This window comes from Vespa velutina, chromosome 13, assembly GCF_912470025.1.
Source record: "Vespa velutina chromosome 13, iVesVel2.1, whole genome shotgun sequence".
NCBI lineage: Eukaryota > Metazoa > Arthropoda > Insecta > Hymenoptera > Vespidae > Vespa > Vespa velutina.
The window spans coordinates 553,036-579,875 of record NC_062200.1 but is presented as its reverse complement, the minus strand read 5'-3'; the positions used below and the strand labels follow the sequence as shown (position 1 = coordinate 579,875).

General features: G+C 30.3%; 7 protein-coding genes across 22 annotated transcripts; 3 read left to right on the top strand and 4 right to left on the bottom strand.

Annotated features, from left to right (window-relative positions):
* Positions 1-90: 90 nt before the first annotated feature.
* Positions 91-5,528, bottom strand: LOC124953911 (serine/threonine-protein phosphatase 2A catalytic subunit alpha isoform). Its single transcript, XM_047505976.1, has 7 exons — positions 5,254-5,528; positions 4,146-4,355; positions 3,811-4,074; positions 3,536-3,708; positions 3,324-3,431; positions 3,145-3,248; positions 91-617 (listed from the first exon to the last, which is right to left on the bottom strand). The coding sequence occupies exons 1-6, from the start codon at positions 5,353-5,355 to the stop codon at positions 3,176-3,178; spliced, it is 930 nt and encodes a 309-aa protein (XP_047361932.1). The 5' UTR covers positions 5,356-5,528; the 3' UTR covers positions 91-617; positions 3,145-3,175.
* A 1,013-nt stretch (positions 5,529-6,541) lies between these two features.
* On the bottom strand, positions 6,542-8,349 carry LOC124953582 (protein phosphatase 1 regulatory subunit 7-like). 2 transcript variants are annotated; one of them, XM_047505139.1, is made up of 5 exons: positions 8,189-8,349; positions 8,010-8,110; positions 7,668-7,864; positions 7,107-7,578; positions 6,542-7,032 (listed from the first exon to the last, which is right to left on the bottom strand). In XM_047505139.1, the coding sequence occupies exons 1-5, from the start codon at positions 8,199-8,201 to the stop codon at positions 6,859-6,861; spliced, it is 957 nt and encodes a 318-aa protein (XP_047361095.1). In that variant the 5' UTR covers positions 8,202-8,349; the 3' UTR covers positions 6,542-6,858. The 2 variants fall into 2 exon arrangements, with proteins under 2 accessions (XP_047361095.1, XP_047361096.1); XM_047505140.1 differs by having other exon boundaries at positions 8,010-8,107; positions 8,189-8,337.
* Positions 8,350-8,872: 523 nt separating this feature from the next.
* LOC124953578 (zinc finger CCCH domain-containing protein 13-like) lies at positions 8,873-14,846 on the top strand. Of its 4 annotated transcripts, none has more exons than XM_047505127.1 (11): positions 8,873-8,933; positions 9,135-9,414; positions 9,632-9,707; positions 9,831-10,231; positions 10,349-12,427; positions 12,515-12,823; positions 12,953-13,289; positions 13,442-13,608; positions 13,697-13,980; positions 14,063-14,180; positions 14,317-14,846. In XM_047505127.1, exons 2-11 carry the CDS (start codon positions 9,230-9,232, stop codon positions 14,420-14,422), a joined length of 4,062 nt encoding a protein of 1,353 aa, XP_047361083.1. In that variant the 5' UTR covers positions 8,873-8,933; positions 9,135-9,229; the 3' UTR covers positions 14,423-14,846. The 4 variants fall into 4 exon arrangements, with proteins under 4 accessions (XP_047361083.1, XP_047361082.1, XP_047361084.1 ...); XM_047505126.1 differs by having other exon boundaries at positions 8,876-8,990; XM_047505128.1 differs by having other exon boundaries at positions 8,879-9,414; positions 13,478-13,608.
* LOC124953581 (SET domain-containing protein SmydA-8-like) lies at positions 14,023-17,762 on the bottom strand. Its single transcript, XM_047505138.1, has 7 exons — positions 16,929-17,762; positions 16,259-16,627; positions 16,002-16,136; positions 15,707-15,893; positions 15,485-15,580; positions 15,298-15,398; positions 14,023-15,230 (listed from the first exon to the last, which is right to left on the bottom strand). The coding sequence occupies exons 1-7, from the start codon at positions 17,415-17,417 to the stop codon at positions 15,135-15,137; spliced, it is 1,473 nt and encodes a 490-aa protein (XP_047361094.1). The 5' UTR covers positions 17,418-17,762; the 3' UTR covers positions 14,023-15,134.
* On the top strand, positions 15,000-24,396 carry LOC124953579 (protein eyes shut-like). Of its 9 annotated transcripts, none has more exons than XM_047505137.1 (17): positions 15,000-16,142; positions 16,863-18,305; positions 18,385-18,543; positions 18,625-18,773; positions 18,848-18,958; positions 19,032-19,139; positions 19,207-19,320; positions 19,405-20,248; positions 20,323-20,776; positions 20,851-21,164; positions 21,244-21,454; positions 21,552-21,703; positions 21,806-21,942; positions 22,027-22,272; positions 22,363-22,566; positions 22,666-22,894; positions 22,972-24,396. In XM_047505137.1, the coding sequence occupies exons 2-17, from the start codon at positions 18,187-18,189 to the stop codon at positions 23,069-23,071; spliced, it is 3,651 nt and encodes a 1,216-aa protein (XP_047361093.1). In that variant the 5' UTR covers positions 15,000-16,142; positions 16,863-18,186; the 3' UTR covers positions 23,072-24,396. The 9 variants fall into 9 exon arrangements, with proteins under 9 accessions (XP_047361093.1, XP_047361091.1, XP_047361090.1 ...); XM_047505135.1 differs by having other exon boundaries at positions 18,622-18,773; XM_047505134.1 differs by having other exon boundaries at positions 18,622-18,773; positions 22,666-24,396.
* On the bottom strand, positions 22,141-24,748 carry LOC124953583 (ATP synthase mitochondrial F1 complex assembly factor 2). Of its 4 annotated transcripts, none has more exons than XM_047505141.1 (8): positions 24,339-24,748; positions 24,045-24,238; positions 23,871-23,981; positions 23,613-23,793; positions 23,426-23,541; positions 23,143-23,346; positions 22,946-23,049; positions 22,141-22,849 (listed from the first exon to the last, which is right to left on the bottom strand). In XM_047505141.1, the coding sequence occupies exons 1-6, from the start codon at positions 24,394-24,396 to the stop codon at positions 23,200-23,202; spliced, it is 807 nt and encodes a 268-aa protein (XP_047361097.1). In that variant the 5' UTR covers positions 24,397-24,748; the 3' UTR covers positions 22,141-22,849; positions 22,946-23,049; positions 23,143-23,199. The 4 variants fall into 4 exon arrangements, with proteins under 4 accessions (XP_047361097.1, XP_047361101.1, XP_047361100.1 ...); XM_047505145.1 differs by having other exon boundaries at positions 22,946-23,009; XM_047505144.1 differs by having other exon boundaries at positions 22,141-23,009.
* Positions 24,749-24,918: 170 nt separating this feature from the next.
* Positions 24,919-26,607, top strand: LOC124953584 (thioredoxin reductase-like selenoprotein T homolog CG3887). The gene is made up of 4 exons (XM_047505147.1): positions 24,919-25,195; positions 25,522-25,651; positions 25,722-25,917; positions 26,061-26,607. Exons 1-4 carry the CDS (start codon positions 25,059-25,061, stop codon positions 26,189-26,191), a joined length of 594 nt encoding a protein of 197 aa, XP_047361103.1. The 5' UTR covers positions 24,919-25,058; the 3' UTR covers positions 26,192-26,607.
* The last annotated feature ends 233 nt before the right edge of the window (positions 26,608-26,840 follow it).

The window sequence follows — 26,840 nt, the reverse complement described above, 5'->3', positions numbered from 1 at the left end:
CTTCATTGAAATATAAAAATATTTGAATGCTCTTTGAAATAGAACCTTAATATCGTATAAATAAGTTAGATGATAGATATCGCACAAGAGTTATTCATAATAACCAAATTAAGTATTGTTAAATTTCATACAAATTGGTTATATTTATTAAGATTAAATAAAACACATCAATATACATTTTCTTATTATAATAATGTAAATATAAACTTTCTGTAATATAATCTAAGACTGTTATCATCAATCATATTATTAATTAATTATTGAATGCAATATATATTATACATCTTTTTTATTATGTATTTTATATAGGCTGTGTAACATGGACATGTTTGTAAGGCATGCTTTAAAAATATCTTATATAATCATTTTAGTCAAATAAGTCCCATGTTAAATTATGAAAAATAATAAAATTTAAAAACTACACATACACAGGATATGGCTTACTAATTTTATTATAAAGCACTTATACCGTAAATGAAAATAAGATTGTATGAGTGGTACTTCCTTTATCTTTTGTAACTTTGCTACGTGCATTATTATAAACTTCTATTTTTGTATAAATACCTTTTTAGTAATTTCTACTATTACTTTTTACATTTTAAGCTTATAAACACTTGCTGTAACAAAAAAAAAAAGATTAAAAGGATAAATTAAAATATGATCATTAGTTTATTACATTAATAACTATATTTGATGGGGAGTGGGTGGGGGGGGGGGTCGGGGAGGAAACAAAAAAGAGATCAATTAAAAAATATGACAAGATCGTCCATATTATATCTGAAATGGAAAAATATTAATCTGAATACCAATAAATTACAAGTATTCAAAATCTATAAAAATGAAGAACACATTAAGACAGTAAAGCAACTTGTAAATATGATAACATTTTTATTTTTCTAGTTTTTCATAATGAGATGACAATTATCATATGTTTATGGCTTTCTCTTTGTTCCACATTATCTGCTTACGTGCAGATTTTGCAAACCCTCCTAGATTTTTAAAATCAGTTTTAAAATATGTAAAATACAAAAGAATTATGCAGGCTGATATTGGTAATTACAATGTGTACACGCACAATTGAGAAGCATTTATGAGAAATATTTATTGTGTAACATAAAAAAAAAAAAAAGAAAAAAAAAAAGAAAAAAGAAAAAAAAATATAAATAGCTATAGAAGTTTATTTTTATTGTATAAAATATTTAACTCTAATAGATAATTACTATAAGCGAAAGTTAATTAATAGCTATCTTTTGTATGTTCTTCTACAGTATATGTTTAAAGCTTTTATTTTTATATTTGTACGTGTGCACTTGTCAATTTATCAGCACATATGCTCGAAGCACAAGTTTAACATTTACATTGCTTTAAAACAATAAGAAAATTTCGTATATGTAAAAACTGGCAATGTATATTTCGTGCCAGAGTCAGACCAGAAAAAAAAACTAAGTTATTTTGAGTGTGTATGTGTGTGTGTATATAACTATATATATGTATCCTTTGAAATGTTGTAAATGGAGTATACTTGTGTAACAAAACAAATCTTTTCAATTCTATCTCATATTATTTATAACAGTATTACCTGCAAATACTGAATAGAAAAAAAAAACCTGAATAGACAATAAATAGAACAAATACAAAATTATCTATACAATTTCTAGTATCTATTTTTTTTTTTTTTTATTTATTATAAGAAATTCTAATAAAGTCATTTGATGTGTTATAGTATTACAAATTTCTGTTCTATAGGAAAATTTATTTTTGTTACTATAATCAAAAAAGTAAGTGCATTGTATAATATAAAATAAGGAAAATGCTCAGCCTGCATTATGCAGAAAGGGTCGCGGCATCCACAGTATTATATTTTCTGTGCTACATTTTAGATTTACAGTCTTAGTAAATTACTATAATGTGCATCTACACTTCATGTTCACCTCATCACCGCTACTATATGGTTTTATTATTCATATATTCAAATTGCATGCTTACTCCTATGAATACATCTGTATTTGTTTTACAGGTTCGTGTATACAATGCCTTTGACGAATATGAATAATTCGACACAACACATTAGGTTGGCTTGGCTTGCATTACACATGTTTATTTACCAGAAGCATCATGTTATATCTATTAGTAAAAAGATCGTCAGTTTTTTCACAAGCAATTAACTTTCAATCTAACTTTTTGAATGTATGAGTTTATCCAGTATAAAGTGCGTGTTTCACTTAGAAGTATGATAGGACTGATGCAGAAGTACCAAATTTTACTGAATCGTTAGAAACATTTCTATTATATTCATGCAAATTAAAACTCTAAACAGCTTTGAAGTTAATAAAATTCCAGATATAATAAAACCAAAATTTAAATATGTTTAAAATATTCACGTTTAGAAAAAAAGTAATCAAATTAGAGAATACAATACAGTTTTATAATAAGAATATGTATTTATATGTGTTGCCTATTAGACAAAAATGTTTAAATAAAATAATAGATAATAGAATAAGATAATAGAAACGATATTATGAAATACTACATGGCACAATGACTGTTGCATCAATCCTATTTTATTATTATTATTATTATTATTATTATTATTATTATTATTATTATTATTATTTTCTTTTTTTTTCCAGTAGAACAATTTATGCTCCTTTCATACAATCAATTGTGATATTCTCTTAATTAAAAACTATGTCCATTTGACTTTATTCTTTGAAACCTTAAATGATATTATTATCTAGATATAGTATGCTCAATGAACATATTGCTCATACAATTTTTATTAAATTAATATTCATCAAAGGTTCCAAAGCAATATTAAACATATGCATTTTGTTCGCACTACCTATTATGATTTATTTTACTTTATATTTCTCGATAATAAAAATACAAGCAGTATAATGATGGTTGAAAAACTCAATGTTGCAGGTGAATTTACTTGGTATGTGTATACATTATTGTATTCCTTATGTGTACAATGAATGTTGTGTCTATATGTGGCATGGAACTTGCTCGCATTGAACAAGCATGTATTTTATCTCTTGAAGAGACACCACAAAGAAAGAACAGGTCATATACTGATACTGATGTTGTATCATAAATTATGTTCTGTGGTATCTCTATAAAGCCAGATATTCATTCCCCTACCTTGGCAACTACTTCCTTAAAATTGAACTTTTTATAGGAAGTAGTCTGGTGTCCGCCTAGTGACATGTGGCTCTCCACGTCTTGGTGCTGGATCAAATTGAAGGCTAAAATACAATGATAATAAGTTAGTAACATATTAAAGGCTACCATTGAACATTATATTAAAATGTGATATTTACAATGAATACTTCAAAGCATCATCTAGTTCCATAATTGCAGCTTGATTGCCACAACGATAGCAATAATTAGGAGCAGAGAAAATAGTTACAACATTACGATCATGACACCTGAAATTTCAAGTGCACAATTAAAGAAATGGCATAATTAAATCAATTGTCAATTCAAAAATAATATTAAAAATTGAGTCAAATATATCGGCAAGTATATTTACCAATTATATCCTTCCATAACCAATTGATGAGCTCTTGATACCAATGTGAGACCATTTGAATGATTAAATGTTTCTGATATATCTTGACCAAATGTATATCCTGCTCCTCGAGGAGAAATACCCCATCCTCCTCTGTCATCGGGATCTGACCATAGCAAATCACACATTGGACCCTGCAAATAAAAACACCATCAAGAGTTTTTATATACATGTAACTTGTTCTATTACAACTGAACTATTAACTATTAACTGAATATGATATGTTATATATATACCTCATGTGGGACCTCTTGAAGACGATCTAAAGCTCTTATGTGATCTAAGGTATCAATTGAAGGTGATAGTCCACCATGTAAACAAAATATTTGACCGTCAACCAATGCAGTCAGTGGTAAGTAATCAAATAAATCCGTAAAAAACTTCCATACATTGGCATTTCCATATTTACGTAAGCATTCATCATAGAATCCATATACTTGTGTGATTTGTCTAGATTCATGATTACCACGCAGAATTGTTATTCTTTCACGATATCTCACCTGTAGAAATAATATTATATTTTGAATAAATTTGATAAGATAATTATTATATAAAATTTTAACTTCTATACCTTTAATGCAACAAGCAAAGTAACTGTTTCAACAGAGTAGTAGCCACGATCAACATAATCACCCATAAATAGGTAATTTGTGTCTGGAGATTTACCTCCTATTCTAAATAATTCCATTAAGTCATGGAATTGCCCATGTACATCGCCACACACAGTTACTGGACATTTTACTTCTTGTACGTTTGATTCTTTAGCTAAGATCTCTTTTGCCTAAATATATAAAGAAATTTGATTTTAATATATATATGACGTGTTTAGATAATGAACATGATTCATAAATAAGCATTTTAATCAATATATTTCAATTTCGTTTTAACTTCAATTAGAACATATAATTAGATTTTTCTAATTATTATTTATAATATATATACACATATATATATATATACATATATATATATATATATATATATATATATATATGTATGTATAAATGTATATATTTTATATATATTATATACTTAAATATTCGTAAACTTTTTTATATTTTGTAATATTCAAATTTATATTATCTAAAAAAACAGATCAATTTAATTATGCATTATTGATATTACTTCTGAAATGTAAAAAACTACTTGTAAAGCCTTACAATTCAACAATATATCCATATAATTTTTATGGTGTCATTTTTGTTTTAAGAATTTAAAAAATTTTATTTAAAAGAGAATATAATTAGTGCAATGATATTGTTATTTGTTTCGAAGAGTAATAAAAGTTTAATTTTTATAAGAAAAAAATTTGAAGCTACTTTAAACGATAGCAAAAGATCTTAATCATGACTATTAAATTTGTCAAAGAATACAAGTTGTGAAGACAAAAATTTATTTTGCTAACACGTCAAAATATTAAATAATATTAGTCTCATCGAAAATATATGAAAAAGAAAAAAAAAAAAAAAAAAAAAAAAAACAATTTTGAATACACGTATGACACATCCTTATCATCTACCATAGTGAGGAAATTTGCAGTAACTCTGTTACTTATCGCTTCCGATTTTGAAACATTTAATAATTTTTATATATAAAATATAAAGAAGAAGTATAAAATTATAAAAGTATAAGAAAAATGAACCGGCTTTTTTACGAACGACATAAATGGCACTAAGTACCTTGTCGCATAGAGTTTTCACTTGGCTTTCTGTCAGTTGTTTGCAGTCATTTAACTGTTCTATCCACTGATCAAGTTCTTTCAGTGACGCCTTTTCCTCCATTTTATAGATTTACACAATATCCGAAAAATATAATACACTTTTAGCACATATAATATAACGCTAAATAAGCTTATCTGTAAACTAAATCATTCGGTTTGACTACAAAAGCTTCTCAATACAAATATTCCTATCGAGCACACACTCACAAAATGGCCGAGCACGAATGCTGATGGTGACGTCATATACGATTCATATGTGCCCCTACTAACTCTATCTTCTCTATCTTCTTTCCAAAACTAAATGGACCAATCAACGTCACTTGATAAATAATTCTTACCAATAGAATTTGAGGTTTGCCGTTGATTTAACTTTCGCTACATAAGTACAAGCATTATTAAATCATATTAATAACAGTAAAAATATTATTTACAGATTTTCGAAATAAAATCTAATCTATACATTTATAAAAATATAATGTATTAATAATTGATCTATTATACATGTGCAATCCTTATTTATTAGTTATTATATATTCAAATATTTGTTGATTCTTGCGTTAAATTTTAAATATCGAATGTTGTCGATATAAGTTTATTTGACTTTGTCATTTAAAAGAATATTTTATAGAATTTAATATACATTGATATTCATTATTATTTTAAATCACAATAATGTTTATTAATATAATAATTAGGACACATAATCAGAGTTGTCGTTGTATCGTTGTAAAAGCTTTTTATGTACGAATTGTATAACGTACTTCATATTTAACCATTCGAAAAGGTAATCATTTAACGATAATTCTTATATTAAATTACGTATCGATAGGTATAACATTTGTATTATTTTATCTAAAATCTGTACGTTATGCATAACGTACGTGTGAGTTGATGTTTTGAAAAATCAATACTTCATTTATACTTACAATAAATTTAATTCGTTTTATATCATTTAAATTTTATACATTTTATCTAGGGCAAGAATAACAGAAATTATAACGAGACAAAGAAGTATTTGATTAAAAGATACCATTAGTTTATTTTTAATGTCATTATTTGTTATGTTATTCATAAAAGTAACAATATATTTATATGCTGACAATACATTTATATCATCGGTAATAAAATAATTAAAGAATTTACTTTAGACATCAAATAAAGAGTTACATTTAAGTGCTAGATATATTTACTTATTATATATATATATATATATATATATATATATATATATATATATATATATATATATATATATATATATACACATATATTCATGGAATCATTTTATGAGGTTAATCATAAAAATATATGAAAGCTTACTTATGTATCATATAAAAGAAAAGTTGCTTTATGCAAGATTTTATATAAAGCTAAATTGACAGATGTGAATATTTTTATGATATCAATAATATTACATGTATTACTTTTTATTTTGGGAGATTAATTATCTCCTAGAAAAATATTAAATCAAAAAGTGCAAGATCATTAACGGAATATTTGTGACATTAATGTTATTTATCTTTTTACGTTATTTCCCATCTATAACATTTCAGAATTATACTTTTTATCTACAAAGTGTTGCATCTAGTTGTACGAGCCAAGGTAACAATAATTTGATTTTTCGTCTATAATTTGAATCTTTTGAAACAGGATTTTTTTCTAAGTACACAGTTTGTAACTTCTTGTTAGCTACTAAGCTCTCCACGGTTATCCAGTCTTCAATCTCATTGTTATTTATCTGTAAATTCAGTTCAAAATTAAACAAATGGATCATATAGATGAATATTAGTAATTATCTATATTAATTATTACCCAAAATTCCTCCAAATTTTGAAGATGTTGAATATTCTGTATTTTTTTAATTTTATTGTTTGTCAGATCCAAAGTCGTCAAATTTGGGCAATTTTCTAAGCCTTCCATACATGTTATTCCATTTTCAGATAAATATAATTGATCCAATTTTGTCAATTCTCCTAAATTTTCAATTTTTGTTATACGATTACTTTGCAGACTTAGCAATTGAAGATTTTGTAAGCTTTCTAGATTTTGTATTTTAGAAATTTTATTTTTGCCAAGAAATAAATTTATTAAATTTGTTAAATCATCTAAATTTACAATCTCTCGTATTTTATTATCACCTAATTCCAGGGTGGTAAGATTTTTTAAATGTGCAAGATTTTCAATATATACAATTTTATTTGACGATAAGAATAATTTATGTAAATTCAATAAATTATTTAATCCTTCAATTTTTTTGATACGATTAAAAGAAAGATCCAAGAGCCTGAAAAATATAATAATAGATTCAATTGAAAATGAAAAAAAAAATGATACTCTCTAATGAAAATATGATATGACATTAAATCAACTTACTCAAGATTCACAAGAGCATCCAAATTTTCTATTATAGTAATTTGATTATCTCTAAGCTCTAATTCAACTAAAGTAGAAAGAGTATCAAGGTTTTCAATTTTCTTGATTAAATTCCATGTAAAACATAACTTTCGCGTTTTAGTTAATGGTTCCAAGTTCTCTAATTTTGTAAGCCTTGAATGATTGAAATCTAATTCCTAAAATAATATATTATATAGTACATATAAATATGTGTTTGTGTGTGTATGTATGTTTATATATATATAAATATATATATAAAAGTATATATAAATGTATACATATATATACTTTGTTTCTTTTACTGTTTGTTCAAATACACACTTCGCTATCAGGATCTATAATCAGAATCTTTTCTGTCTCTTCGTTCTCTGCATCATCATCTTGTTGTTCCATTTCAACCGAACCTTCACTCCTGTCTTCTTCTAAAAAATATACTTTATAATATAACCTAAAATATATATATTTGTAATAAAATTGTCCGTTGTTAAAGTAAAATTTACCATTGTTAGCCATTCTCGATTTTTTTTTATGAATGCAATAATATGGTTTTTTTCTTATGACTGATAAAATACGTTTGTTTAATTATAAACCGAATGATCTTTCAGCATTAGCTTCGCAACTTCATAAGATTGAAACAGAAAGTGGAAAATAATTCACTAGATCGTGAAGTAGGCTTATACACTAGTTATTCTGTAACAAGTGCAAACACAAAAAGATTACAACAATTAAACAAGTAATGTATTTGAACACATTGTAATTAAAGTATTGTTTTTAAAGCTTATTAAAAACAATAATATCAAAAGTAAGCAATTGTAAACATCGACTTTTTAATGATCAATTGGACATATTGTGAAAAATTTACCGTAGATTTTATTAAAAAATATTATCAAGCTTTCTATGAATTTTAATCTCATGATTATAATTTGTTATTAATTATCTATGAAAAATAATGACTAAGAAATGGCCTAAAGATTATAAATTTAAAATAAGATTAAATATCCAGCAATACGATTAAGGTATTTATATATTAATTTCAATTAATAGAATTATTATATATTAGACTACTACATAATATATAGTTATATATAAATTACGTATGCATAGGTAACCAATAAAAGCTTTCCAAATTAATTGTTGCAATTGATATTCGAAAGATGGTAATCATGAATAGTGGTATTTTTAAGCATTCTTAATCGAAGCTTCGATGTGTCGAGTCGTGAATTCATTGTTGTCCAATTTCGCTAGGAAGTTACATTTTTGACAATTTTTATGCAGTTAAACCTTGAAAAAGAACTCAATCACGTTGTTTTATTTTACTTTATTTTATTTCATTTTATTTTATTTTATTTTATTTTTCTTAACTTTGTTCTCTCATTTCTAATTATTACGAATGGTTTAGAAGTTTGTGTAGATTATCTGACGATTGTGCTTGTTCTTTGCATGCAGGGTGTCTATTCACGGCGATTCCATAGCAAATGGACATTTGCATATTGCAGTTATGTGCTTCCATTGTGAAAACATAATTGTTTTATGGTGATAATATGTCAAAATCAAACATAAGGAAGATAACAGTTGACCCTACGAAATGTAATACTGACTCTCGTCGACCCAGTGTGTTCGAAAGGTTGGGGACCAAACCAGCAGTGACAGCAACAAGTCAAAATACATCTGATTACTGCAGGAATTGGGCATTGAATGGCAGCTGTTCATACGGGAAAAATTGCAAGCAAGTACACGTTTCATGTATTCTCTATGAAGGAAGAAGATTAAAAAAATCTATATTGGTGTGCAATGATCAAGGTGCTGCTGTATTGTTCTTAGATATCTCTTGCAGCTTCTATCTCTTCTGCATCGTATTTAAAAACATTTATAACTTCAAATGGAAAATCAACATCAGCGACATAGAACAAATATAATTTCTTTTTCTTTCGCTTCATGAATAGGTATGCAAACACTCACACACTGATAAGTCCATCCAAGCGCGCGAAGAAGGATAATGCAATTTCAAATACTACAGGGGTAAGTAGCAAATCATTATGATATCATTATGAAATCATTATCGTATTGATCTTATTTTACTTTATTGTCGTCTTGAATTTTTCAATCATTTCTGATCGCTTTTGTCATTTTTCCTTTTTTTAGCTTGTTGAGGACCCATTTAAACGACTAACTTCTAAAATTGTAAAGAAACCATCGCATAGTCCTGATTTGAATTTAGAAGAGTGGAATCAAACAGATTTAGAATACGAAGACGAGAAAGTTTTAGAAAGGCGTCGGCAGCTTCTGCAACGAGAATTAGAAATACAAATGAAGAAAGATAAAGAAGTTCATGGCAAAGAAAAAGTTAGACAGAAAAAAAAAGCAATGAGTTCATCCTCAAGTTCGCATACCTCGAGCACGTCTAGTAGTAGCAGCAGTTCTAGCAGTGAGGATTCGTCGTCGAGTTCTACATCGGATTCGCGGAAAAAAGTTAAAAAAATGAAATTGAAGCGACATCATAGTGCTTCTACGGACTATGATGAAGAAAAGGAAAGAAGAAGGAAGTAAGTCTTTAATCATATAGATTTTGTCATATAATATCAAGTATTTTGTCAAATAATTTCAGGTAGATCTATTATACATGTAATTTCCATGTTATTAATGTCTTTAAATTAATGTAGACTGAAGATAAAAAGGCTTGGGACAAAAAATGAAAAACCTGTGACTAAGAAAAAGCGTAAAATCGATGCAGGTTCTATAAAAAAAGATATTTCTGTAAGAGCAAATAAAAAGTGTGCATCAACGTCTTCCTCTTCGAGAAAACATTCGACTGGTAGTCGTGTCAGATCTCCCACGGTACAGGTTTCTACATCGGCAGTTGCATCGACTCCTCCAACGTTATTGGGATCATCGGTGTCGGTAGCTCATCATCTACCATCCAATAAGGCAAGAGAAAGAAATAGAAGTGATTCGCCTAAAACGATAAAAGGTAGAGAATCGGAGAAGGATGATAGACATTATAAAAAGCTGAGAGATACGGATGATGTGCCATCTAAAGAAAATATTAAGAACAAGTCGTTTGAAAAGTTAAAAGAACAAGACAAAGAGAAAAATCGGACGCTCGATGAAAAAATGAAAACTGACGATAGATTGAAGGGAAAATGTAAGGAAAAGGATGTCAGATCAAGGACCCCATCGATTTCGGACAGAGCGAAGCATCAGTATAATAAGGAAGCTGTATCTACGAAGTCACGACGTAGCCGTACGCCGGAGAAACCATCAAGATCAAAGCGAGAAGTAACACCGTCAAGAAATCAGGAGAGACTTTCATCTTCAAGCAGATCAAGAGATGTGGAAAAGAAGGATCGTGAGAATCATAAGAATGACAAAAATAAGGATAGAGAAGAAATTAGAAAAAGCGAACAAGGAAAGCAAAGGCAATCTTCCAGCCAAGACGAGGCACACCGTAAGAATGTTAATAAAGATTTTGACGAGAAATCGTATTTGAATGACAAAGCGCGACAAAAAAGCAGGGAATGCCGTGATAAAGATCATGCGAGAGATGAACGTAATCATACGAGATTTAGCCGTGATCAACGTGATCCACAGCGCGATAAAGAAAAGGATGATACCCAGGAGCGTTGCCGGGAGAGACAGAGGGATAGAGATCGTGAACGTGACAGAGAACGGGAACGGGAACGCGATCGGGATCGTGAAAGAGATCGCGAACGAGAACGCGAGAGGGATCGTGAGAGGGATCGAGATCGGGATAGGGACCGTGATAGAGATAAGGAATCTATCAAAGCAAGAGATAGGGATGTTTCATCTTTGGTGCCGTCGGCGTCAATAAGTCTAACAGGGGAGAAAAATTCACGATATGGCCGAGATAAAGAACGGATCGCGGGTAAAGAAAGCGCGTATGAAAAAGCTAGCACGCGTGATCGTAGAAGCGACAGGGAACGAGAACGATCCGAGACGAAAGCTCTTAACGAACGCGATAGAACTTCATCTCAGCGCTTTGATACCAGATACGATAGAAATGGTGCCGATAAAGATGCATTAAATCGCAAAGCCACCAATTCACCGAGGGATCGCGTTGATCGATTTCCACGTGAAAGATCGTTGGATAAAGTTCCTCTTCTTGAGAAAACTGTACATCCACCGTCGACAGGGTCGTCTGCACCATTGTTGCCACCGGTCCCTTCGTCCGCAACTTCGTCTTCATCGGCAGTAGCAATAACACCCGCTTTATCTGCCTCGCGCGATCACTTGATCGATAGAGTGGACACGGCGCATTACGAAAGAGATCGACATCGAAGATTTAGTACAAGGTACGAACGTGGACATGGCTCCGAACACGATAGGAAGGAATCAAGGGTTACGCCAACTAAATTAGATCGTGTGGTAGAAAGGAGAGATGCTAGCCCACGACGAGCTATTGAAATTGAAAGAAGCTTTAACAGAAATTATGGAAGACTCGGCGCGGATCATTGGGAGGATCAGGAAGAATCTAATCCACATTTAGATTATCGAGATCATCATGCACACGAAGACGATAGAAGGAAAATAATTGATGGTAGAAGATACGACAGCCCGTTCGACGAAAGACGAGGGATTCGCGAGGAAAGATCGAGAGATTCGAGATATGTTGTACAAACTGGCGATAGATCCTCATTCGACGATCATCGTCATCATCATCATCATCACAGACATCCCATTTATAGTGGAGATAAATTACGTACCGGTAGTACCGCATTAAGGTACTTCTCATTTATTTTCCATACTAATTATGTATAATAGAATTAAATAGGATAAATATTTATTGGTATATAAAATTTGCATTATAGAGACGAACCTGTGCCCAATGACGATTGGGAGGCACATCATCGAGAAGTTGAACATGGCCGAGATAGATCTTACACAGCCGTTGATTGGGAGGAGAGAGAATGGAGAGCAAGAGCACTCTGGGGTAGTAGGGACAGTCTTCCACGTTCGGAGGCTCACGATGATGAATGGGCCCAGCGATATGAAAATTCTTTGTCCGATTGGAAAGCCAATGAAAATCGAAAATGGGATAATCAACCCGTACATATTCGAGGTCACTACAGAAACGAACGATCTAAAGAAGTTGAATTAGGAGAATCAACATCGCACAAGTATTATAATGTTTTATTTGGGTGTCTGTGTGCGTCTGCGTGTGCTTGTGCGTGTGTATGGACGCACGCGCGCTCTTAAATCATAATAACAATTATTAACATTTAATGTCTCCTTTAATTATATTACAGTAAAAGACGTCCTTATGCGAATCCAGAAATCAGGGAAGAATGTCCAGTTCATGCCTCCAAACAAGCGTCTCTCTATGGTAGCATGAAGGAAGAACCAATTAATAAGAAATTAATGGAACTTGCTGAAGGCAGGTTACACACAAATCGGGAGAAATCCGTAGAAATATATCAGAAAAAAAATACACCAAGGGAGAAATCTGAAGTGAAGGAAACGCATTTACCTGAACCGAAACGTTCTTGCATTGAAGAATCTTTACAAACTCTACATACAGAAAGTGATCTCAGTGACATTAGCGATGATCCTGATGATATTCTGAATATGGAGGAAGAAGTTACGGTATGTGATTAATTTGTATAAACTACAGCTAATAATAGAATAAATTAATATTCATGTATTTCTTTTCTCTCTCTCTTTTTTTTTTTTTTTTTTTTTTTTTCCCCCCCTTTCTTTCTTTCTTTCTTTCTTTCTTCCTTTTTCTTTGCATTCAGGATGCTGAATCAAACAAATTACGATTAATTAAAAAGACCCCTGAGACTGTGCAGAAAGAACAGCAATCTGTCATTCAAGAAACAGCTCAGCCATCACCTAAAGAATCCATAGAAGATACTGTATTCAATGCAAAAGGAAAAGATAATACTGTTACTATGGCATTTAGGTAATGAAACGATTTCGCGAAAATCTTATACGAGCTTAAATTTGTGAAATTAATGAATCATTGATAGTCATACGAATTTATTCTCCAGAAATATGGATGACGAAAATATGGAAACAATGGACTTTGAAGAAATATCTGATGGCGAATTAGAAGAGGATATTAAAACAAGTGGTAAAGGTTTAGGTGATGCTTTGGGTGTTGACTGGGAAAGCTTTGTAAAAGAAATGCAACCACGTCGGCCCCTGTCTTCTGGGCAACATAATGCAGAAAATCGTTGGCAGTGTAAAGCAATTTTTCACAGAATTGGTATATCTTTCAAATATGCTGGTGAAGATACTATTAATAAATTCTCTCAAAAATATGGGAAAGAAGGTCAGTTATGTAAAAAGCATTAAATTCGTATAAATAATATATTTCTGTGCATACTCATACTATTTTCAAATTCTTTAAATAGATCATACCGATTTATTCTTGGATAATGTAGCATTAGTTCACACGGCATTAACCAGAAATGAATTCTTACGTAATCTTAGTAACAATCTATTGCCGTCCATGGATGATTTAGTATATAGGTAAGAAAAATATATGCATGAATTATATAAAATATTTGTACAATTGTTTATACGCGCGCACACATACACACGTACGTATGTAAATTATTTCTCTCTTTTTTATCTTGCCTTAATTTTTTTATGATTTCTTTTGCAGACATGAAAATACAACTAATGATGATTTGGAATATGATATAGAAGCTCTAAAGCCATGTACAACATTATACGAAACAGCAAAGTGTTTGTTACAGCAAGTAATTTGAAACATTCTACTATTTGCTGATTATAACTCTTATTGTAAATTTGTATCACTTATACTTTTTCATGCGCAACGTGGAAATACACGCATGTATCATTGTTTATTAATCGGACTCAGTATTAATAAGCATTGTGCAATGAGCATTAAGCAATGAGCTTGCGATGAAAAAAATTCCTTACACAAACAGACAATATAGGAAACTAGACAGAGAATAAATTTTACAAAGCTAAGAAATGGAAATGTGCTTAAGAAATGTCAAATATGCCGATAAAAATGTATTGATGTAAAAAAATGTCTAGCTGTATTATCGCTGGAACTGTAATTTTGAAAATCTACTATCTGTTTCTATAGTCTGCTGTAACATGTATCGTTATGTGCAAAAAATTGGATTGATACCACAAAGAAATATAACAAGGCCTGATTGAATATATTAATGTCACACATGTATACAGATTTTTATGTATATGAAAAATTCCTTCACCATTTATTTAACTCGATGTAATAATAAGATCGTTGATATGTCGTATATCAAAATAGTTGAAGTAATATATTTTCCTATTTAATTTAATAACAATATAATAAGATATAAGAATAATGTGTCTTTCCTATGTTTCAGTTAGAACATAGTCTGCTACTAAAAGTATAATTCCTCTCTAGTAAAAGAATCGTGGATTATTCGAATTGTTCGAAGTAATGCATACTTTCATATATAAATATCAGCAGTTACCGTTTAAGAAAGTTGTTGCCACAACGTCGTTTTGAAAAATATTAATAACTTCGTTTAAGAGCGATTCGTTATCTTCGATGTTCATCTAATAAATGAACTATAATCAGTCACCAAATGAAATGATAAGATTATAATATCATAAATCGACGTACCTTTTTAAAAAGTATCAATCTTTTTTCTTTAAAATCGTTTCTTCCTTGAAAGCGTCGTAATTGTTCCTTGGCGGTACAGTACAATTCATAGAGAAGTAAGCCTCAAATTTTGAAAAACATTATGTAAATTTATCTCTCCTGTTTACAGTTTGTATTATTTGTATTATTTAATGTTATACTTTACTACCTCTTTTTCTACATTGTCCACAGCCCAAGATATTTAAAATTGATAACAAGTCTGTGCAGAAGGAAGATTTAATTGCTAGTTCGGCATCTGTTAAATCTAAATTAATATAAATATGTTGAACTCCTTCATATTGAAGAATACCAAAGTTATATTACATTATATTATGTGACTTGATTATTTAGGAAGCATATACGTATAATCGTATTTAAAATATCATCATACCTTCCCATAATAGATCTTCAGTTTTACCGAAATAAGAAATGATACTATACTTAATATCTGCCATTAGATAATTGGATGGTGGAACTAAGATCGAAAGTTCTTTCTGTAAAAATTTTAACATTTCCCGGGGAGGTTTGGATATATTTTCTTGTAATATAGCCGATAAACCTGAACGTATCGAATGAATCTAGAAATAGATAAACGAGCATTATCGCGTACAATTTCTAAAGCGTAAAAAGGTAATTCTTATATAATGCAAACTGATATAATACGTTAGTTGAAAGAATAAACAAACTTGTCTTGATTTAATAATAGTTTGGCATCTGTTACACATCCAAACGGATTCGTTGTTAAGAGGATCACAAGGTAATAAAATACCAGAACAATAGTCAGCTGCACAGTATAGTGCACTTAATAATGATCCATATTCCTGAAGGTATAAAGACAATATTTTAATATTTTATATATATATATATATATATATATATATATATATATATATATATATATATAGCTACATATTACACGACGATATTCCAAAAATCTATTTACCGTAGGATCTCTGCATCTATTACATCTGCAAGAGAAATTCTTAGTAACGCTTAAAACTTGTCTTCTTAAAGTGGTATCCCAAAAGAGATCGATATAAGTCATTGTAATTTCTTCCCCCGCGGAAATGGAACGGACAGCTATGACATAAAGCTGTTGATGCGAATCATAATGATGCCTTGTATTAGGTACGCAGGCATGATTTAGCAACGCCCCCATAGGATAAAGGCCGCGCAAACTCGTACAATGATCTTTATCTTGTACGACAATCGTTTCAAATGAATTTGTATTAAAAATTCCACTGACCATCATCATGAAATCAATATCTTTGACTTCTGGAGCATTTTTTACGTTACTCCGAAGTAATGTGACCTTAAAAAAGAAAAAAAAAAAAAAAAAGAAAAAGAAAAAAAATACAATTTCTTTTCACATTTCTTAGAAAGAGGAAAAGGATTATTTCAATTGTCGAATGCATAATAAATATCGAATATAAATAAGTAGATGTCTTTCTACAATGAGTTTCACTATTATTCTTTTTTATTTTGCTATTACTGGAATTACAAAAGTGAATGGAATTAATATAAGGATGATTTTAATTTAATTTCAGATTATATGATGCGACTTGCCTTTCTTAACAATATACAATACGTTTGTTATACTCATATTGTCATACCTCACAATCATTATTCAAGTTTTGATGACATTGGAATATAGCCAAGACATCGCGTTGCTCATCATCAAGCGAAATCGCTCTTACTGCCAAAAGTGCACGTAATAAATCCATAGACCAAGTCGAACCGCAAGTTGGCCCTAATTTTCTCAAATATTCACACTCATGTTCCATGTGTTTCTTTGAATCCTCGCATATTTGAGAACATATAGGAAGACCGCATCCGCGATCGCAAGGGAAAAGAGGACATTCGTTTTTGTAACAAGATACGCATAATGGCAAATACTTTTCGGAATTTCGTGGTGATATTAAGAGAGCATTGTCTACAAATATTAATTCTCCTGCCTCGATATCACGAGTTGCAAACAGTCCACGGCCTTCGAAAGATGAATAACCGACGGTCCAGGCCTGTGATTCATCGGACAATAATGCATGTCTTTTTAAATGATTTTTCAAGACCATCTCTGTCTTCTTCGGTTCCACGACACTCATGATACGAACTTTGAGAAAGGTTGAAAAGAATGAATGAACAATTCGAGTCACGGTTCTTACTCGAAGGTATAAACTTCTCGTCTGTGCATGATATCTTTATACACTGCGTATATTACAACATTGCGTTCTTACATAATATATCTGTTCGTATATGTCGTAAATGTTGTATATGTACATGAACTATTTCATCTTTTTCAGGGGTGCAATGAAACTAAAATCTATATCGCGTTTAGTGTGATATAACGATTATCATCATTGAATCACACACGTGGCAAAAGTTATTGGAATTCTATATATATATATATATATATATAGATTTTAATATGAGAGCGAGTTATGCTATTTTAATATAAAAGCTCCAATTTCGTTTTCCTATAATGACTGAATTATATTAAATACCTAAAAGGTGCAAGAGACTCTTTCGAGATCGCGCTCTTTGTATTCATTGGAATATGTATATGTATAATTGATCGACCTTTATAAAAATGAGAATAGATATGCGAATAAATGATAGTTCTTGATTAAATATGTCGATTCTCTATATGAATAAAGGGGAAAGAGAAGATGATGATATAATTTTGTACTTGTGTTAAACGTAATTAATTATAAATTAATACTTCTCGGATTAACAAAAAAAAAAACGATTGTACATCGAGAAGATTATCCTTACGCAGGCGTAAGCAATAAGTCGAAAGCCTTGTGTAGCTTCACTGTTGCTAAGGCTACCGTTGGTAGCCGGTCAACGGCAGCAAATGGATTGGATGTATCAATGTCTAATAAATATACGTTTAGTATAGAATTTACATTTGTGCCAAGAGCACCACAAAAGGTTTTCATTTTTGAACATTTCTTCCTTTCATCAATTCATTTGATAATAGATATGGGAAGGTAATTCAAAGAAAAAAGAAATACAAGGATGCATATGAATAAGGGTCATCGACCGAATTAATTTCACGTTGTCCTACAGGTGGGTACATGTTGGAAAGAAATCAAATGATTTTTACGGGATCGTAATAGTCTTAGCAACTGTATGCATGACAACATTGGTGACAGGCGAATCATTGATACAATCGAACTGCAGCATCGATCCCTGTATGTATGGAATTTGTTTGGATAATGACAACAGGTACTTTCTATTTTGATGAATTAAATATCATCACACTTTTTATCATAACGATGATCTTTGATTTTGTATTGTAAATAGTAGTTCTTATTCGTGTTACTGCATCGATGGATATACCGGAATTAATTGCGAAATTAATTGGGACGATTGTTGGTCAAATCCTTGCCTCAACGGTGGAGTATGTACGGATGCTGTGGCAGCTTACAATTGTACTTGTTCCGAAGGTTTCATAGGTACATATTTTAATTATTGCAATTCATTTCATCACGTATATTTATTACAGTATATCCTGGTAAAATATTTACAGGAATAAATTGCGAGCAAAAGTATAGCGAATGTGCGAATCAACCTTGTCTCAACAATGGTACCTGCCTCGATTACGATGGATTTATATGTCAATGTCCTGATGGATACTCAGGTAAGAGTGACCTCACCTCAAATGGACCATTCTTTTTTACAGACAGCGACGATATAAAATTATTTATTATTAGGTGATTATTGTGAAATCGATGCTTCGGTCTGTAACGATACGATTTGTAAAAATTACGGTGAGTGCATCGAAGGACCAGGATTCTCTTTCTTTTGTCGATGTCCAGCAGGTGAATTTTTACAGTACGTACACGTGCGTACGTTTAAATAAATTATTTTCATTTCGTCATTTTACAGGATGGACTGGTCGATTATGTGATGAAGATATTGATGAATGCGTTACTTCGCCGTGCAAAAATGGTGGGCTTTGTATAAATGTTCCAGCTACTTACACGTGTGCTTGTTTATTCGGTAATCCTTTTTCAGAAATATAAAATTGATTTCTCTTTCGAAGAAATATGAAAAGGAATAAAAGTATTATGCACTTTTTAATAGGTTTTACCGGCAAAGATTGTGACAAAGTTATTTTACCGTGTGATCAAAATCTTTGTCAAAACGGCGCAGTGTGTTTATTAGAAGACAATAAATCAGTTTGTTACTGTGTACCTGATTATCACGGTACACTGTGCGAACTCAAATATGACGATTGCGAGTCAAAATCAGCAAATTGCGAAAATGGTGGCACTTGTATCGATGGAATCAATAGTTACACCTGTGCTTGTCCTCCTGATTATAGCGGAATGATTTGCGAAGAGTACATTATCTCATCGACATCAACACCGTTTATGACAAAAGGCTCGATAGAAGTAAATGTTAGTAGCGTTAAGTCAATCGATACGTCTTCATCGGAATCTACACCTACGTCTATGTTATTCACATCTACCAGTTCAAGTCTGTATCCTTATCCGATCACCAGCATGTTATCAACGACAGTTTCTAAAACTATCGATCATTATACAAAATGGTATCCATCGATAGAAACAACATCAGCTATGGAGACAGATCGGAACGTAGTCACGACTAGTACAGAAAATGTCTCATTTTTTACTGAGACATCATTGATTTTTGTACAAATGTCAACTAAAAAGGATGCTTCAGAAACTCATACCGTATCAGAAGCAAGGATTACCGAGGAAGAAACAATTCCTACCACATCTGAGATTTCCGTACCAATAACAGAACCTATTAGTTATCATAACTTCACAGATGGTACAAGAGCATCGGACATTGATCAAGATAATATTACGGAATCATTTTCATCAATATCAGTTTCATCGACTCATCAACAAACGAGTAAAGAAATAAATAGTACGCCATCGTATACAACAAGTACAACTGGGTGAGGAAATATTTCTGATATGTTTCGAAGAAAATTAACTCTGATATTTGTGTAAATACAATTATTTTCCGCAGATATTATCCGACAGTAGAAGTGACTGATTTCAAGGATGTTAAAAACGATACAACTACCCGATCCAGCCGCTTATTTACTGATGCTACAACGGCATCATCTATTTTAGATAATGATAATTTTTTGGTAAATACAACTTTAATAGAAACTATTTTTACGACGGAACCGCCAACCGTTTCCACAATTTCGGAAGAAGAATTGTCATCCACGTTAACGTCAACGTCCGTTATTACACCTAAGAGTTCAACGACGCAATCTCGGGAACACAGCACTACTATAAGTGCAATTGTAAATGGAACTGAAACTACAGTCAATCTTGATCTAGAAAATAGTACATTACATACAAAATACGATCAAGTATCCATTGCGACGGAACAATCGTCAACGAGCATTGAATGCAATGAAAATTCTTGTGTAACCGGAACCAATATGCCTTCTGCTCGCAATGTATCGGACGTAAGTATTGAATGTTATAAGACGAATTGTTTTATCTTATAGCTGTTATATTTACTTATTGTTTGCGCTTATAGTGCAACTGTACGGAACACGAGGAAGAATGTAAAAGTATTAAAAGCGCGGCCTTTAATGGAAAGTCATATGCAAGACAGAGTATTAATATTAACATCAATAATGATACTATGAATCTTCGGATTTATGTAAAACTTCGAACCCGTTTCAAAAATGGTATAATATTTCATGTATATTTTGACGATGAACGTTATGCTTTAATATATTTAGAAAGTAGTATATTGAAATTTCAATTTTCGTGCGGTTTGGAAACGATGTTACTTGGCGAGATTGATTCCGCCATTAATAATGGATTTGAAGCGGAGATCGATATGAGGTAGAATTTTAGAAATCGATTTGTCGTTACTTATATAAGACAAACAAAAATTGCATAAAATTTCGTTATTTTCTTTCAGATTTGAATATTATATTATGAATAAAACTGATAAATGTTCCGCTAGATTGTTAGTAAATGGTACTACAGCTGTAAGTGGTGAACAAATGTTATCATTACGGGAAAAGTTTCCACATCGTGCTACATTAAATTTAGGTGGCATACCATTGGCGTTTTCCCATTATTTTCCTCGTGTAGCCATGGGATTTATTGGTTGCATGAATTCATTGATGGTACTAGATATAAATATACGATTACATTTATTATTTGCGCAAAGTGAGAAATGCTTGTGCGTTCTATATTTATAAATTGATGATTTTATAATTGAAGGTAAATGGTATACAGAAAAATTTTATTCATGATTCTACTGAGACATTTCAAATTGAAGAATGTACGTCATTCTTTTGTTTATCAAATCCATGTCAAAACTTTGGAGCGTGTGAAGAAACAAATGGTGTTGTTCGTTGTCACTGCGTTGCCGGGTTAGTATAGTTTCAGTTAGTGCGTTTATCATAATCTTCATGTTTAAATATTAAACGAAATGTTTTAATACTTCATAATAATTTATTCACGTAATCCGACAGTTATACAGGGACATTATGCGAACGTTCAATATGCGACGAGAATCCTTGTTCGCTAGGTGCGACCTGTATAAGTTCACCCGGAACTGGTTTTATTTGCATTTGTCCAATTGGAACTCATGGACTTTTTTGTGAAGAAGGTGATATGAAATATAACTAAAAATTATATTGTAATATGCTTTTAATTACCTCTGTAATTTCACTTTTTACCAAATATTTTTCAGATACCATTGTTATACGTCCGTCCTTTTCAAGTCTGGTACCAGGCTTCTCATCATATATTGCTTATGGTGTTTCAAATTCAATAAAGGACACTATGGAACTTAAAATGAAACTCATTCCACATACTTTAGATCAAATATCTCTCATAGCTTATTTAGGACAAAGTGGTTCGCGTCAAGAAATATCAGATCATCTCTCTATAACGTATGTACGTGGTTATATTATGTTAACCTGGGATCTTGGTTCAGGTAAATCGGTATTAACAATTAACAACGGCACCGGAGCATATGCTCCTACTAGTGCGATTATCATTCATTTGTGCAGTGATATTTATCTAGGCGTACGCAGAATCTTCACAAAAACACCCCTAGCTTCTGTATCGGCTGCAGCTGCACCAGGAATAAAAAGCCACAATCCACATACATTACATATTGGAAGAAAAGGGAGAGATGCGTGGCTTGCCATTGATGGTACAGACAATGTTACCGGCCAAGCAGCTGGCGTTATGTCTCAACTTGACGTATCTCCTATACTTTACATCGGTTTGCATCTTATTCTTTGTAAAATCTGATCTTTCAATTTATACATAGTTCAATTCTTTCCTAGATCGTACCATTTGACATTTCCTAAGTATTTTATAGGAGGTCACAAATCAAAAAATTTTGAAATGCTACCACATGATCTACCATTACACACTGGTTTCTCTGGGTGTATATTTGATATCGAATTGCGTACGAAGGATACGGTCTTCCCTGTAACCAGTTCTAGTCCAGCCACTGGACGTGGTGTAGGTGAATGCCACCGTAACGAATGTATTCGTCATTCCTGCAAAAATGGTGCAGTATGCTTGAATCATGGTTCTACATACAGGTATCTATTACCTTCTGTAAAAATTATTTTCTTTAATATTTCATCATTTACCATGAATTACATAATCTATTTTTTAGTTGCATATGCACAAAGGATTGGACAGGTCCGGATTGTTCTGTAGCAGTGGAAAAACGTTTTTCTAGTAATTTATCAACCTGTCATATATCAAATCAATAAATAATTACAGAATGTCATATAAAAAATCGAACATATTAATATTCTTCATATTTTATTAAATTATTACAAACCTTGTTGATATATTAAATTAAATAATCAATAATTTGATATTCCACAGGAAGGAATAGTTAACTATTGAGAATTTTATTTCCTTTGGGTAGCGAAGTGACAAAGTATGAATTTAAATGTACAAATAGAACTGCAGCTGCTACACGAGATTGTAAATCATATTTACTGAGGTCATGAGACCATTCAATGTTTCCCCAGTGTGAAATCTATAAAATACGTGCAATAATGAAAATGTTAAATTGCACTTGTAATACTTTACATTTTTAACAATTGTTTATACAATACCTGATATTCCTCTTCTAAGCGAGACAGTTTCACAGCTTCTTCAACGTTAATTACTCTTTCAATAGCAGCCAAAGTAAGAATCACCGATTTCAGTGCATTAACTGCATATAAAAAACCTAGATATTTCATAAATCTTTATTGTTTTATCATTTTTATAACTTTTGAAGACAAAATTGTGATATTTTACCATGAACAGCATTAAAATCATACGACGATAAATGTCTTGTTAAAATAGTTTTGGTTTCTACTGGCACTGTAGGTGTATCTATACTTTGGGTTTTAACAATATTTACTTTATAATGATCGCAAAACCATTGCACTAAAGGATCCCATTTTTCAACTTGCAACTTATATAGATCATCTACCTCCTACAATTATATATTTCATAAACAACTCTCGCATCATATTATATAAAATAATTAATTTTTATATTGTTTATACTCACACTGGAATGAAACAGAATTGTATCTATTTCTAAACAATTTGTAATATAATTCACTATATCTAATTTGGTCTGATTGTTTGGATTATCCAATACAGTATTGCATAAAGCTGTCTGAAAAAGAAGAGAAAATATGAAAGAAAATTAAATAATGCTATAACTATTGTATAAACTCACCAAGTGCATATTTTCTTTTTCGACAATATCTTTCTGTGCATCCCATTCTGTTGCCACTGCTAAAGCTAAAGCTTTATTATTTACTTCAAATATTTTCCCTTTAGGCGTTTTAAGTTTTCTTTGATCCAAAGTTATTTCAAATTTTCCACCACTTGACAAAATGTTAGTTCTTCGATAAAATCTTTTTACAGTAGCTATAATAATAACAACAACGATATCTATATTAAATACCTAAAGTTATTTCAAAAAAGAAAATATAAAATTGTTATTACATCAAAATCTTTTCACTCTTACCCATACTTCTTATTATCATAAAAGTTCCTGTAAATTGACGATATTTAATAGAACTCATTTTTATTATGATTTTTTAATTTTCAGTTTTTTTTTTTTTTTTTTTTTTTTTTTTTTTTTTTTTTTTGCTTCAAATTCTCATTTGTAATATTTAATAAATATCTTCAACATTTTAATTAATCCTAAATTGCTGTAAACTTGTATAGCCAATTGTGAATATTTATAATCATAGAACAAATAATTATAAGTTTGTGCACAATGTACAAAAACAGTAGAAACCTTGAAAAGAAAGCTTAAATAAATAATAATCTATAACCAAAAGATCATTTGTAAGTTTGATTTTTGATATATTAAAATCATAAGATATATTGCATAATTCTAATACTTGTAATAATCATTCCATTCATAATATCTTTAAATCATAACCATAGATATCAATATTTTCATAGAAGGATTAAATTTATATGCATATACGTATAAATAAAGAAGAATTTCTATTATAATCCACATATCTGTAAGTGCGCTAGTATCGCTTCTAAAAGCGCTACCTAGTGTTGACAATCTTATTATTTGAATGACAAACTTTCGTTCTGTACAATAGTTTGGCTCCCCTGATAAATCGTAATCAGCAGATTAGAGTTCATTTCAAGCGTGTCTAATATTTTCATGTGACTTTTTTACAACGTCTGTATTATTTTCTTATATTAAATGGACTAAATAACAATGCGTAAGGGAAGTCTAAGTTTGTTGTTGTTTGTTACTCTATGTGCTGTAATTATACAAATTAACGCGGACAAAGATGAAGTTCCATTAACCAAACTTCGTGCAAAAACAGGGCCAAGATTAAAATTCTTTTATTGGTAAGTATAGGAAAAATTAAATAACTGATAGACGTAGCGTGAGTGATATTATTATATTTATTAAAGTTAGCACAATGAACACATAATCGAATAAAATTTATCATTTGGGCCATAATATTTATTTTTATTGGATTGTCTACTTTTGTATAAAAAAATCTCCATGTCATTGTTTATTGATTAAGGAAATATAATAGCATAAGAAATATTTAAGAACAACGTCTAAATTGTTTTTATATGTATTATGCATTTATATATGTATATATAAGATATTTAGATCCATATTTGATCTAATGTATTTATTATTACAAATTATTTCATAATTTTAGCTATTCATGTGGATACAGAAAAGTTTATGAAGAATATGTCGGTATTCTTAGAAAAAAATATCCAGAATTACAGATTGATGGAGAAAACTTTAATCCTCCTGGATATAATATGTTGATAGCCCAAATTTTGGTAAATATATTATTTTCTTATCTTTTATATATTTGATTTATACACATACTTTAATTGTCATTTTGTTTAGGGAACAGCAAGAATTTTTATCATTGTTTTAATCATTAGCGGAATTAATATATTTCAACGGCTGGGTCAACCAGAACCATCATTATGGCGGTGGTGTATTGACAATCGTTTTTATGCCTGTGTTATGATATTTTTTATTTGCAATGCAATAGAAGGTCAGCTTATTTCATCAGGTGCATTTGAAATACATTTTAATGGTATGTGTGCACGTGTAATTTATTTTTTAATCAGTATACAATATTTTATACATATAAGAAATTATAAAATTATATATATATATATATATATATATATATATCACATTAACGATATTAATAATTTCATTAATAAAATATTACAGATGTTCCGGTGTGGTCAAAACTTGAAACAGGAAGAATACCACAACCACCAGAATTGTTCCAGATAATTGAAAGTCATCTGCATATGCAATTTCTAGATATAGATGTTGGAAAGATTGGTTTTAATAAGTAATATCATTATTATTATAGTTTATATACTGTATTAATTTAATTATTTTCATTATTGGAAATTTGCCTTTGGCAGAGTATGATACACTTGAATGATTTGGATTTATTTTTATGTATTAATATTTCGTTATGAATGTCTCCTACAACTAGTATGCTATGTAAGATAGAGAGTAAAAATCTATATATCTATAATATTCTAATAAAATAGTTACCAATGCGATATTACAATAATGATCTACATCTACTATTTTAATGTAAACATAATATTTCAACATAAATATTTAAAAAATCGTATATACATTCGTTCCTTACTATATTCTTATAAAATTTCTAGTTGTCAATAGTACAGTAACAAAGTATAATGAGACAAACATAATCTTGTATATAAATAAAATAAAAGTATTGTAATAATCTTTTAAACATAAGTAGTTGATAAATATTTTATGTCCGTAATAATTTTTATTAAGAAAAAAAAAAAAAAGAAAAGAAAAAGAAAGAAAAGAAAAAACTCGATGATATTCAATGAACATTAAAAGACCAATAGCTAAAGGAACATAATGATTGGTGTAAAAAGGAACCAATCATCGAAGAGTTGCAAAATCTATTGAAAACACATCATAGGGATAAGGTAAATATATTTTACTTTCGTACAT